At 48.3% G+C, this 12712-nt stretch overlaps 1 protein-coding gene across 2 annotated transcripts; it reads left to right on the forward strand.

Moving 5' to 3' along the window:
- The first annotated feature begins 149 nt into the window (after window positions 1-149).
- On the forward strand, window positions 150-12088 carry USP5 (ubiquitin specific peptidase 5). 2 transcript variants are annotated; one of them, XM_030186312.1, is made up of 20 exons: window positions 150-391; window positions 2762-2887; window positions 3057-3117; window positions 3200-3333; window positions 3449-3594; window positions 3778-3962; window positions 4052-4146; window positions 4274-4467; window positions 5636-5707; window positions 5796-5889; window positions 5981-6106; window positions 6334-6487; window positions 6781-6955; window positions 8003-8091; window positions 8212-8406; window positions 8524-8667; window positions 9568-9713; window positions 11065-11221; window positions 11348-11432; window positions 11702-12088. In XM_030186312.1, the coding sequence occupies exons 1-20, from the start codon at window positions 284-286 to the stop codon at window positions 11793-11795; spliced, it is 2580 nt and encodes an 859-aa protein (XP_030042172.1). In that variant the 5' UTR covers window positions 150-283; the 3' UTR covers window positions 11796-12088. The 2 variants fall into 2 exon arrangements, with proteins under 2 accessions (XP_030042172.1, XP_030042173.1); XM_030186313.1 differs by having other exon boundaries at window positions 8212-8337.
- The last annotated feature ends 624 nt before the right edge of the window (window positions 12089-12712 follow it).

A 12712-nucleotide genomic window follows, 5' to 3' on the forward strand; every position in this document is an offset into this window, starting at 1 on the left:
ATCCGCACCGCCCGCCTTCCTCATTGGCCAATACTTCTGCATCCGTATCCAATCGTATCCCCTGGAAAGTGTGGTCACAAGGACTAATCAATCAGCGCTGGCCCCGCCTCCATCCCTCTTTATGCAGCGCAGGCGTTAGGGCGCATGCCTAGAGAACCACCCCGCCTGCTCGCGCGTACGTCTGTTTGTTGTGCCGGGCGTGCAGTACACGCGCACGTCTACTTGTCGCCGGAGTTGGGGTGACTGGCGCTTTCGCCGGTCTCCTGCTCCTCCCGCTTGAGACATGGCGGAGCTGAGCGAGGCGCTGCTGTCCGTGTTATCCACGATCCGCGTGCCCAAGGCCGGGGACCGCGTACATAAGGATGAGTGTGCCTTCTCCTTCCACACCCCGGTAAGGAGGCGGAGAAAGCCGCCGTATTATCCGACCGGGGACCGTGCGGACTCTGTTTCCCGGCATGCCTTGTGCTCTGACGCCGGGTGCGCGCAAGGCACGCCGGGACTTACAGTTCTCTCGTCCTGTTACGTTAGCCGCTAGTTCTTCTTTGGGTTCTGAAGCCACGCGGACTTCGTTTCCCAAGATGCCCTGGCCGCTACCTGGGTGGAGTTGAACGGAGACGCGCGCGGGGAACGCTGGGTCTTGTAGTTCTCTGAGTGCCTGGTGGCAGGCGTTGGCCGGTGATGAGGACGAGTCTATCGGGCTGTGGCCTTTAACTACCCGGCACTTGGGCGTCACAGCAGCCGGTCTGGCTCAGTGACCGGTCCCGGGGGAGGTCATGTGCTGCCTCCCGGTTATTGCTGTTTATTAAGTGCACCCATGCAGTGGTGCAGCCTTCTCTTGCATGGTCTGTGTCAATGTGGCTAGTCTGGCAGGCTGATTGTGTTTGGGGAGTTGGTTTGACAGCCAGTGGATTAAGTCGGGGGGCAACATTTAGGATGGACAAGTGGGGTAGTGGCAGGGACTCCAATCCAGGCCTAGTGCGAGAGAGAGAGAGAATAGGCAAAGTGGCAGAACAGCTCCTCCACAGTCTTTCTGACTGTCCACATGTGGTAAGAGCATAACTCAAACTAGGCCAGAGTTTTTACTGCTGCTTCTGGCCTGGACCACCACTACTGCCTCCAGGTATACCAGGCACCTCTCTATGGCAGTGCAAGTTGGGGGGGAAGAGGGAAGAGGGCAGCGGAGGGGGTACTGCCCTCACTAAAGCCAGCTCTAGTGCAGGCAATAAAGCTGTGTTTATTTAACAGAAGCTTCTGTTTAATCCAAACACAGGCTTTACCCCCCCCCCACTAGATAAAATAAAACAAACTGACAAAAAAAAACAAACGCTTATATAACATCAAATCAATAACAACCTCCTAGCATTATACTTCAGACTGATATTCAGTTAAGACGTACAATAGAAATGTTACATCTTCAAAAGCTGCATTTTGTCTACGGAAAAAGAAACCTAAATGGTTCCTTTCCATATGCTGACACTTGTCATGAACGCTGGCAGAGGGTACATGACTTCTATATTACAGGAAATGAATGGAGAAGTATATAAGTATTGCCATACTGGGAAAGACCAAAGGTCGATCAAGCTCAACATCCTGTTTCCAACAGTGGCCAATCCCAGAAATGGTGGATTTTCCCCAAGTCCATTTAGTAATGGTCTATGGACTTTTCCTTTAAGGAAGCTGTCCAAACTTTTTTAAAACTCTGCTAAGCTAACCACCTTTACCACATTCTCTGGCAACAAATTCCAGAGAACAAGGTTAACAAAAGCATACTCTTTATTGGATTAACTATATTTATTTATTTATAGAGCATTCCCTTCATATACCTAAGAAGCTAACAGCAAAACATACATGGTCATAAAACACACATGTACATTACAATTGACTTCAAAATCCTACTCTATCCCCCAAGGATAATAAATAGCTGCTGAACCTGACTACATTATACTAAAAAGTCTGACCAAAGAAATGGGCTTTGCTTAATGTCCTGCATTTGTACAGAAGCACAATAGCCAGGCAAAGCGTTCCACAGGACTGGGCCTGCCACTGAAAAGGCCACCACCCTCATAAGATCATAATGGGTAGTCAGTAACAAATCAGTTGCCAATGTTTTAATAGAATCAGATCTCAGACCCCTAGCAGAAACAATTTAACTACAGAAGAAAAATACTATGGGAGCCTTCCCATAAATAGTCCTGTGAAGCAAGTATAAAACCATAAACTGAATCCTATAGTCTATATTTCTTGACTTTTGGAAACTAGTACCCCCTTCCTTAGGTCAGAACAGAAGACCTTTCCATAGTTCATTTGTGTTTTTGGGTAAGCTTAGTTTGAAGGGGAAGGATGGGTGATCAGAAGATGACAGGCAGATGGATTACTGGAGAAGACAAAGCTGCTGAGCAAGTATGAAAAATTCACATGCCAGTAACCAGTAAGAGCTGAAGACCAGAAAAGCCAGTTCTGCCATTTGATTGAGCGAAAGAGCCCAACTTGTTCCCTGTCATAGAGGAAAGTGTAACCAATAGATTTAAGCAAGACCCACTGCAGGCACAAGCCTGCAAAAGACTCCTGAGCTGCTGCACAGGAACAGTGCTGACAAAAAAAAGGAGGGGAAGGGGGGGGGGACTTTTCTTCCCAGTACTGAACACTGTGCAGCAAATGTAGAAATAGCAAGCCTGGGGAGGGGTGGAGGTGCAATTTTACATTCTCCAGCCATGTCCCTTAATTCCTCTTGCATCCATGTCACTGTCTTCTCCATGCACAGGAATCAGATGGTGGCCTGTACATCTGCATGAACACATTCCTTGGCTTCGGGAAACAGTATGTTGAAAGGCACTTTCAAAAGACCGGTCAACGTGTCTACCTGCACCTGAAGAGGACACGCAGATTGGTGAGGGGTAAAAACTCTGAGAAGGGTGAAAACGTAGGGGGTGCTGTGGGGCAGGAACAAGGTGCATCAGCAAGGGGGGAGGGTCTCAGTACTGGAGTAGGAGCAGGAGTGAGGTTCAAGGGCTTCTAACTTGCTACTTCTGCTTCGTCTGAATCCTTTCTTTGAATAGGTGGAGGACAATTCAGCCACTGGAGACCCCCCAAGAAAGAAGCCCACACGGCTCGCTATTGGTAAGTACCATTTCGGAATATCACGGAGCGGGTCTCCCTTCTCTCTCGCCTGCATTGTCTCCTCTTTGTCTCCCAACTTCAGGGGTGGAGGGTGGCTTTGATGTCACTGAGGAGAAGTTTGAGTATGACGAGGAGGTGAAGCTGGTGTTACTGCCAGAGCATCTGCAGATTCCCCGCGATGGGCTGCCAGAGCTACCGGATGTAGTGCGGGACAGGGTATGTGGTCTTGTGCAAGGGTAAAATATTCCTGTGTTTTTCTTTTCATTTCGTGCACAGATGGTTTCAGTGATATGGCTGTGTGTTTGGCTTCATCACAGTTCTCTGATTCTAGGTGACTGGTGCCATTACTGCAATTCTAGCTGCGGACTCAGCCTCCCGGAAGCAGGAAGTGCAGGCCTGGGATGGGGAAGTACGGCAGGTGTCCAAGCACGCTTTTTCTCTGAAACAGCTGGAGCCTGCCACTCGCATCCCGCCCTGGTGAGGCTCTGGTGCACTGGGCACCTCTCAAGTTTCAAGCCCCCTATCTTCTCTCTGTCACCCCCCCCCCCCCCCCCCAGCTTACCCCTTGTCTTCTTTCATGCCCCTCCTCTCCAGCACACACCCACTCTCTGGTGATCCCACAGTCTGACCTCGCTCTTGTTCACTTCTGATATCTGGCAGTGGCTGGAAATGTTCCAGGTGTGAGCTGAAGGAGAATCTCTGGCTGAACCTCACAGATGGAGCCATCCTTTGTGGCCGACGCTATTTTGACGGCAGTGGTGGGAATAATCACGCCGTACAGCATTACAAGGAGACAGGTTACCCCCTGGCTGTGAAACTTGGCACGATCACTCCTGATGGAGCAGGTAAGGGACATGCACAGCTGTACCTCAAAGACAGCTCCTTGTAGGGAGCTGTCTTTGAGGTTACAGGCTCTTATCTGTCTGTCTTCCAGATGTGTATTCCTATGATGAGGATGACATGGTGCTGGATCCCAAGTTGGCCGAACACCTGTCTCACTTTGGTATAGACATGATGAAAATGCAGAAGGTAAGACGTACATTAACCCCTCATTCGAGTGTCCTGCCTAAGTTGTCTCAGAAGCACCTCTAAGGGTTGTTGTGATTCTTTGTCCTCCTTTATGTCTGTGGCTCTGTATTCTGCTCTCTCCCCACAGACTGACAAAACCATGACTGAGCTGGAGATCGATATGAACCAGCGGATTGGGGAGTGGGAGCTGATCCAAGAATCTGCAGTGCAGCTGAAGCCTCTCTTTGGCCCAGGATATACCGGCATGTGCAACCTGGGCAACAGCTGCTACCTCAACTCTGTTATGCAGATCCTTTTTAGCATCCCGGACTTCCAGAGAAAGTGAGAGCGCCCCCCCTGTGGCCAGATGAGTCACACAGTCTATCTGCTCTGTCTCACTTCCCCATCTCCTGCATCCATTACCACAGAATCATTCCCTACCACATGTGACTACGAGCTCTTCCTGCTTACCAAGAAAAAGTGTGGGTGGGAGCAGTGTGGTAGCCCCCAGCTCTGCAGTCATTTGCCGCAGAGTCAGAAGATTCTTCCTACTTTAACTCGGTTAAAACAGATTTAAGGACTTAACTTTTTTTGAACTGAGGATGCGTGGAACAGCGGTAGTTGTGCTCTCCAGTTTTTCCTCCCCCCTTCTTTCTTTCCTAGCAATGCTATAGTTCTTCCCCTGCACCTTTTCTGCCAGTATGTCCTGAGAGTCTAATTTGAGTGTGTTTTTCATTTTTTTTTTCTTCCCCATATTAGTTTGTTACTGCCTAAACACATTGTTGATGGGTGGGATAGAAAATCTTTTAATAAATTTGAAACTGGATAAAGCAGGAAGGGAAAAATTCTGGCCCTAAGTTTTTGTCGTGAAAAAGAGAAGTGGACGCAAGAACCAGGATTTACAAAGACTGGACCACAGTAAAAGACGAAGCAGAAGTTTATTGAACAATAAATGACTCGACACAACGTTGTGTTTCGGCCAGAAGGCCTACATCAGGAGTCTCTTTATTTTCAAATAAAAAATGATGGAGGGTCTTGAAATAGTAATTCTTGGTAATGTTCTATATGTTTATTGAAAGTAATACTGTTAGAGATTGTCTATCTCGAGACTCAACACAGATGTTCCAAAACGGTCTTTTTAAAGACCACCATAATCCATCAATCTTGGATTCTCATCATACTTTGAATAAACATACAGAACATGAATTACTATTTCAAGACCCTCCATCATTTTTTATTTGAAAATAAAGAGACTCCTGATGTAGGCCTTCTGGCCGAAACACAACGTTGTGTCGAGTCATTTATTGTTCAATAAACGTCTGCTTCGTCTTCATCATTACTGTGGTCCGATCTTTGTAAATCCTGGTTCTCCCACTTCTCTTTCACTTGAGTTTTTCCATGGGACTTCTTGAGTTCTCCACGTTTGTGGATTCTCCTAAGTTTTTGTCTCAGTATGTTCCCACTTCTGCCCCTGCTGCTGTCCTCTGAGAAGGTTCGTCTCTCTCTGCAGGTATGTGGACAAGATAGACACCATCTTCGGGAAGTCTCCATCGGATCCCACGCAGGACTTCAATGTTCAGGTGTAAGTGATACTGAGTAGCAGCTCTGCCAATCCCAACCCCCTTTTGTTGTTTTTTTTAATCCCGTCCTTGCTGAATCTCTCCCACCAGGGCCAAGCTGGGCAATGGCCTCCAGTCCGGGGAGTACTCAATGCCTCCACCGAGCTCCAGCAATGGGGAGCAAAGCCAAAGCCTGCAGCAGAAGGTGAGGCAGGCCGTCTCTTCTACCACCTCATATCTGGTACCACTGCTGAGGTCCACAGCCCACTCAGGCAGTCTCGCTCTCTCTGTTCTAGGGTCAGCAGGATGGCATCGCTCCTCGCATGTTCAAATCTCTTATCGGTAAGGGCCACCCTGAATTCTCTACCAACCGCCAGCAGGATGCTCAGGAATTCTTTCTACATTTCATCAACATGGTGGAGGTGAGAGAAGCCCGACGCCCAGTTCTTCTTTCACCTCATTTAACTTTGTGATGCACAGGGATAGATGGTGGGGTGGGGGTGTGATAGGGGCTGAGCAGGGCTCTCTGGGAACCATTCTGCTTTGTAATGATCTGTTAATGCAGGTGAAAGTGTCACATGAACTCAGCTTGATCTTCATTTCTTCCTGCTCCCTTTATTTCTTCTTGGGCCTTCTGCTGGTTCCACAGAGGAACTGCCGCAGCTCATCAAACCCCAGCCAGGTTTTTCGCTTTCTAGTGGAGGAGAAGATTAAGTGTTTGGCCACAGAGAAGGTGAAGTACACGCAGAGGGTGGATTACATTCTACAGTTGCCTGTTCCTATGGATGCTGCACTCAACAAAGGTCAGGGGACAGAGAGGCTTCGGGCCAATTCAGTCTCCCTGAAAATGCCATAGGTGTTAAACCCTCCCCCAAGGATCCTCTGTGTCTGTCTCAGGCTTTTCCCCTCATTCTCCCACTGCTGAGGCTCCTCTGTGTCCCAGGATTTACCCCTCACTCCCCAACCGCTGAGGCTCCTCTGTGTCTGTCCATGCTTTATCGCATTCTTATACCTCCCCTAGGCGACTGTCTTATGCCTGTTCCTTTATTACTGATGTCATCATTTCAAGCCTCGTGGTGCATTCTCTCTTCCACAGAGGATCTTATGGAGTATGAGGTGCAGAAGCAGCAGGCGGAGGAAGAGAAGTTACCGTTGCCAGAGTTGGTTCGTGCACAGATACCGTTCAGTGCCTGTTTAGAGGCTTTTAGTGCCCCCGAGCAGGTGGAAGACTTCTGGAGTACTGCCTTGCAGGCCAAGTCCCTGGCTGTCAAGTGAGTAACGTGGGGTACAGGAGAGGGGAGGAGCAGTGCAGCAGGAGGGTGTCCCTGGTCATTAGCTGAGTAATGTAATGGGCCCCTCTGCCGTCAGTGTTTTGCGGATTGTAAAAGGCACAAAAATGTATATTGGCAGTCTTGGACCTCAGTTGACCCACCTGTACTTTGACACTGGCGCAGTTTGGTACATACTTTGGTAACACGGGAGGCGAAGGAGGTGAAGGGACCTTATAAACGTAAAGCTAGATCTTTGAAGCCCATATTTGGACTCCTTGCCCCCCCCCAGGGGTAGAAGTTGTTAGGTCATTCTCCGTACTATGGCCTTAGCCCTCTTGAGAGCCCCTATTTTGTCTGGTTGATTATACTGGGGAGAGGGAGATAAGGGATTTAGGGACTGCTCTGCTGAACTACATGTTCTGCTTCCCGGGGGGGGGGGGGAGTTATAAGAATACAGACCCCCCCCTGGGGGTGTGGCTGGAAGAGATATACAATATAGGTTTAAGGGGGATGGGGGATAGATTTTTGTATTAGATGCAGGATAACAATGGGAGGTGGGCTGGCGGGGAGAGGAAACAGATGGACTGGATTTTCATAACGTTTCGCTTTTGTTACACTCCCACTTCCCACTGACAAAAAGCGTTTGTTATAAAAGGGGAGAGGGGAAAACGGCAAATAATTTAATGACAGACTTTATTCAATTGATTTACGTATAAGGTCTGATAATTTGGACTTTTGTAGATTAAGATTTATAGTTGTATCTGTTTTGCACAAGATCAATAAAAATGTTGAACATAACTGAGTATCGCGCGGGGTACAGGAGAGGGCAGTTGGCACTGCCTGGTCACGGAGGAAGCCGAAGGTTTTAAACTAGTCCCTACTCTTTCTTGGAGTTGAGGGTAAATGTTTTAGGCTGGTTATTGACTTTCTTCATCTCTGTGTGGGTGCTTTCGATTTCCAGCCTTTGTTTTGTTTTCGTTTTTCTCATCAGTGATTACTGGTTTGTGATATGATGTGTTGATCTCTGTTCTTCTTTTCTCTTCTCAGAACAACAAGGTTTGCCTCTTTCCCGGATTACCTGGTGATACAAATTAAAAAGTTCACCTTTGGCCTTGACTGGGTCCCCAAAAAACTTGGTAAGGGTCTGTGTGGGCGGTGGATGGTAGGGTAGCAGTGTGGAAACTTAACGCTGTTCCTCACTTGAAAAGTGCGGAAGGACCTATTTGCAGAGTCTGGGATGTTCTCTGTCTTCACAGATGTCTCCATAGAAATGCCGGATGAGCTGGACATTGGGCAGCTGCGGGCCATGGGGTTGCAGCCTGGTGAGGAGGAGCTGCCCGACATCGCCCCCCCACCCCTGCTCACTCCGGACGAGCCCAAAGGTAGCCTTGGTTTCTGTAGCAACGATGAGGACGACTCCTTCTGCTCCCCTCACCTCTCCTCTCCAACATGTTAGTGTCTCTTTTCCCTTCCCCGTCTGCGGCTTTGTGTGTGTGTGTCTGATTCTGTGTGCGGAGAGGGGTCTCCCGTGGCTTTCCAGCTCTGATCTGCTTTCCTGCTCTCTACAGCCCCCATTCTGGATGAGGCCGTGATTATCCAGCTGGTGGAGATGGGTTTCCCCATGGAGGCGTGTCGGAAAGCTGTGTATTACACTGGAAACAGTGGTGTGGAGGCCGCCATGAACTGGGTGATGTCACACATGGATGACCCTGGTAAGATCCCTCTCTACCTTCATTTCGGACTGTGCTTACACAATCCATCGTCACTGGGCACCAGCTTAAACAATTTTATTGAATACCAGTCACCATAATAATAAAAACATTTCAAATAATTTTCTTTGATTCCCCAACACAAAAACACATAACACCCCATCCCAGCCCCATAGTCACATAACTGAGAAAACACTGGCCATTGGACATAGCCTATCCCACCCCCCCCCCCCCCCTGCAACGTGCACGCAGAGGATAGCCGAAGAGTACATACCAAAACTAGGAAGACGACAAAGTGGCGGGTATCATGATCCTCTTTCCCTCTCCTCCCTTATTTACTCCTGTGCTTGACAATCCTGTAACGGAGGTTTGGACTCATAACCTCCTACGATAATTATCTCATGCCTGTCATTCAACCCATCCCTCAAGCTCTCCATATAAAGGTGCCATGAGAAAGGATTACATATCGGTCATTTAGGATCTTACTCTGTTTACAAACAGCCACATTTTAATCAACTTATGATTATGTGGAGGCCCATTAATATCAAGATCAGAACCAGTCTAGACCAGTGTTTCCAGGCCTGGTCCTGGAGGTCAGGTTTTCAGGATATCCACAATGAATATGCATGAACTTGATTTTACACACTACCTCCGTTATATGCAAATCTTTTTCATTCATATTCATTGTGGATATCCTGAAACCCTGACTGGCAAGGGGGTACTCCAGGACCGGGATTGAAAAGAGTGGCCTGCTTAGGGTGTCTCAGAATTGGTGGTAGAAATGGGCTGATAACAATTTGTGTGAAAATGCCGGCTGTTGTAGTCTGATGCTGCAGTGGGAATCCCGGCTGTCCTCGGCAGCTGATCTCATGATGTACTCTGCTTTGCCCTTCTTTTCTACAGACTTTGGCAGCCCGCTGGTTCTGCCCGGCTCCAGTGGCCCTGGTAGCACCATTGCTCCAGCCGATCCTCCTTCGGAAGATGGCGTCGCCACCATTGTGTCCATGGGCTTCTCTCGGGAGCAAGCACTGAAAGCTCTGAAAGTCACGGTAAACCACTACCACCTTTTGTAAGATTTCATCCATAGGTCGTCTTCCCTGGCTCCTGCAAGATTTTTGTGCCCTGTGTCTGCCTTGTCACATTGTGTACACACTCCACCACTAAGTGTGCATTTAAGGGCTCCTTCCCTTGTGTGTCTCATTCCCCCCCCCCCCCTCCCCAACCATGTGCTCATGTCTCCCACCAAATTGTCTGCACCACACCCCTCCCCAAACCATGTGAGGGCTCCTCTCCTCATGTCTTACCCCCACCACCATGTGTACACGTGTGTCTCACCTCGTCTACATGTGAGGGCTGCTAAAATACTAGGATTAGGGAGCACATAATGAAGTTACTGAGTAGTAAATTTAAAATAAACCAGAGAAAGTATTTCTTCATTCAGTGTAATTAAACTCTGGAATTCATTGCCAGACAATGTAGTAAAAGCAGTTAACTTAGCAGGCTAAAGGAAAAGTCCATAGACCATTATTAAAATGGACTTGAGGAAAACTCCACTGCTTATTTCTAGGATAAGCAGCATAAAATCTGTTTTCCTGTTTTGGGATCTTGCCAGGTACTTGTGATCTGGATTTGCCACTGTTGTAAACAGGATACTGGGCTTGATGGACCTTCGGTCTGTCCCAGTATGGTGACTCTTACATTCTTAGTTTGTGGACAATGAAGTTCTTTGACCCCCCCCCCCCCCCCCCCCCAAAGTTGCTTATAGAGAGAATTGCAGTAATCTGATTGTGTGATAACTAGAGAGTGAATCAGTATGTTAAGTGAGGAGGGAAAATTCAGAGACTGAATCGAGCAAATCAACCAAAGTTTGTAAAAAGATGGCCAAACTACCTGAGAGATTTGGAACAGTGAGTCTCGAGTCTAAAAGGACTTCTAGGATACAAATAGTCTCACCTGGGCCACTGTTGTATTGGCGAGAACAGGTGTAGGTAGAGTAAGAGTCTCCCTAGCAGTGCATAATATAAATTTTGATTTTGGCGGGGTGAGGGGGGGGTGTTAGGGTCCAGTTTATGTTCATAGAGCCAGTTTGTAATCTGAGATAACTTTTGATTGAAAGTGGAAGTCTTGAAAGAACAACAAAGAACCAGGGTGAGTTCAAGAGACTGGGCAGGAGGTGAGAGAATTGACCCTTGAGGGACTCTGGAGCCCAGGGTTAAATGGGATAGAAGAGGATTTACTGAAGGTAACCGTATAAACGCGATTTGCTTGGTAAGAGGAAAGCTAGTTCAATACTGTTCTGAAGGCCAATAGTATGAAGATGGTGGAGGCATATAGAGGGCGTGGATGGGGCTGTTCACATGGGAGGTTCATGGGTTTCTGTGTTTCTTCTTCCCCCTGTAGGCTAATAGCCTGGAGCGAGCTGTGGACTGGATCTTCAGCCACATCGATGACCTGGACGCTGAAGCTGCTATGGATATCTCGGAAGGCGGTCGTTCTGCAGCAGATTCTGTCTCTGAGTCTGTTCCGATTGGACCCAAAGTCCGGGACGGGCCAGGAAGTAAGTAGGACAGGGTATAGAAGGAGAGGGTTGCAGGTTTTTCTTAATATCTTTGTGGGCTATGTGGTTTACAGGTCATAAAGCAGCCTCTTCCCTTCCCCCCCCCCTCTCTCTCTCTCTCCTCAGAGTACCATCTCTTTGCCTTCATCAGTCACATGGGAACCTCCACCATGTGCGGTCACTACGTTTGTCACATCAAGAAGGAGGGCAGGTAAGGATAAGACCAGAGCTCAGATCGGTGTAGCTCGTTCCTGCTGTCACACTTCCACTCCTACCCTGACCAGATCAGAAGAGAGAGGATCTATGTACCCCATTCCTGTTCTCTCGCCTTCTGAAGGGTATAAAATCCATGTACCCTATTCCTGCCCTTGCTGCTTCGTTCACACACCTCCCCTTCTCTCTTACCCTAACCAGGCTTGAGGGGATAGAATTTATGTACCTCATTCCCCCTCTCTCACTGCTCCCTGTGTTTGCTTTCAGGTGGGTGATTTATAATGATCAGAAGGTTTGTGCTTCTGAGAAGCCTCCTAAGGACCTGGGTTACATCTATTTCTACCAGCGTGTGGACAGCTAGAAGATTGCTCCCCGGTGCAGTGTCTGACGTTTGAAGGGAAAATGGGGGCTTGCTCGTTGCTCGGGCCCTGTCTGACAGGGAAGGGGCTGTGTACACGTAATCAGAATGCTTTGCTCCCTGTCTTAAGAGTGGTGCAGACTCCTTCACTCCTCCCCGGGCTTTGTGCATTAATGTGGTGAGTGGACGCTGTCAACCCCCTCCTCTGACTGCACAGCACCAACATTGTCTACAACACAGTATGTTGGAGCATGGGAGGTGGATGTCCCCCCTCCCCCCCCCCCCTTGATACTAAAAGAACAAAATGGAGAGTTTACTCTAACTGGCCTTGTGTCTGGTTTTTTGTTTTGCATCTGTGTCTGCTTGAGCTGCTTGTAGTAGTTCTGCACTCCTGTACTGGGGTCATGGATGTGTGCTTCCCCCATCCCTCCTTTGTTTGGGATGTGGACGTGTGTATGTGAGCTGACTGATGCTTCCTCCAATACACAGAGGGCCAGAGCCTTGGTTCAGTTACTAAAAAAAAGTACAGGAGCAAGGAGGATGGTAAAGGGTGAGGGCTGCATAAATCAAGGAAGCTAATGCCATCTCCTTTCTGGTACCTGGTGGGCTGACCTTGCTGCCATATTGGTAAGTCCAAAACAATAGCAAACATGAGGTTTATATTGTTAAACCTCCTAGGTTTTGCATGCTTTTTTTTTTTTTTTTTTTTGGGGGGGGGGGGGGGGGGGGAATGTAAGGGTAGTTGGATGCCACCCTGTGCTGGATGTGAAGCATGCGGAGCCTGGGGAAAAGGGTGTAGCTATACCTGCAGCGCTTTCTTTTCAGGACAGCTGACGGTCATGTTTGGCATATGTAAAGTTTTAAGTGTCTCTGTTCCATAATGTCCATCCAGAGTGGCACAGTGGGGTTATGCATTCTGA

This window comes from Microcaecilia unicolor, chromosome 14, assembly GCF_901765095.1.
Source record: "Microcaecilia unicolor chromosome 14, aMicUni1.1, whole genome shotgun sequence".
Taxonomy (NCBI): Eukaryota; Metazoa; Chordata; class Amphibia; order Gymnophiona; family Siphonopidae; genus Microcaecilia; species Microcaecilia unicolor.

What these genes read in the sequence shown, in the direction of transcription:
- USP5 (XM_030186312.1), top strand. Translation starts at nt 284, where the DNA reads ATGGCGGAGCTGAGCGAGGCGCTGCTGTCCGTGTTATCCACGATCCGC. An exon ending in TGAAGAGGACACGCAGATTG is followed by an intron (nt 2,888 to 3,056) that starts GTGAGGGGTAAA and finishes TTCTTTGAATAG; the next exon opens with GTGGAGGACAATTCAGCCAC. An exon ending in ATCCCGGACTTCCAGAGAAA is followed by an intron (nt 4,468 to 5,635) that starts GTGAGAGCGCCC and finishes CTCTCTCTGCAG; the next exon opens with GTATGTGGACAAGATAGACA.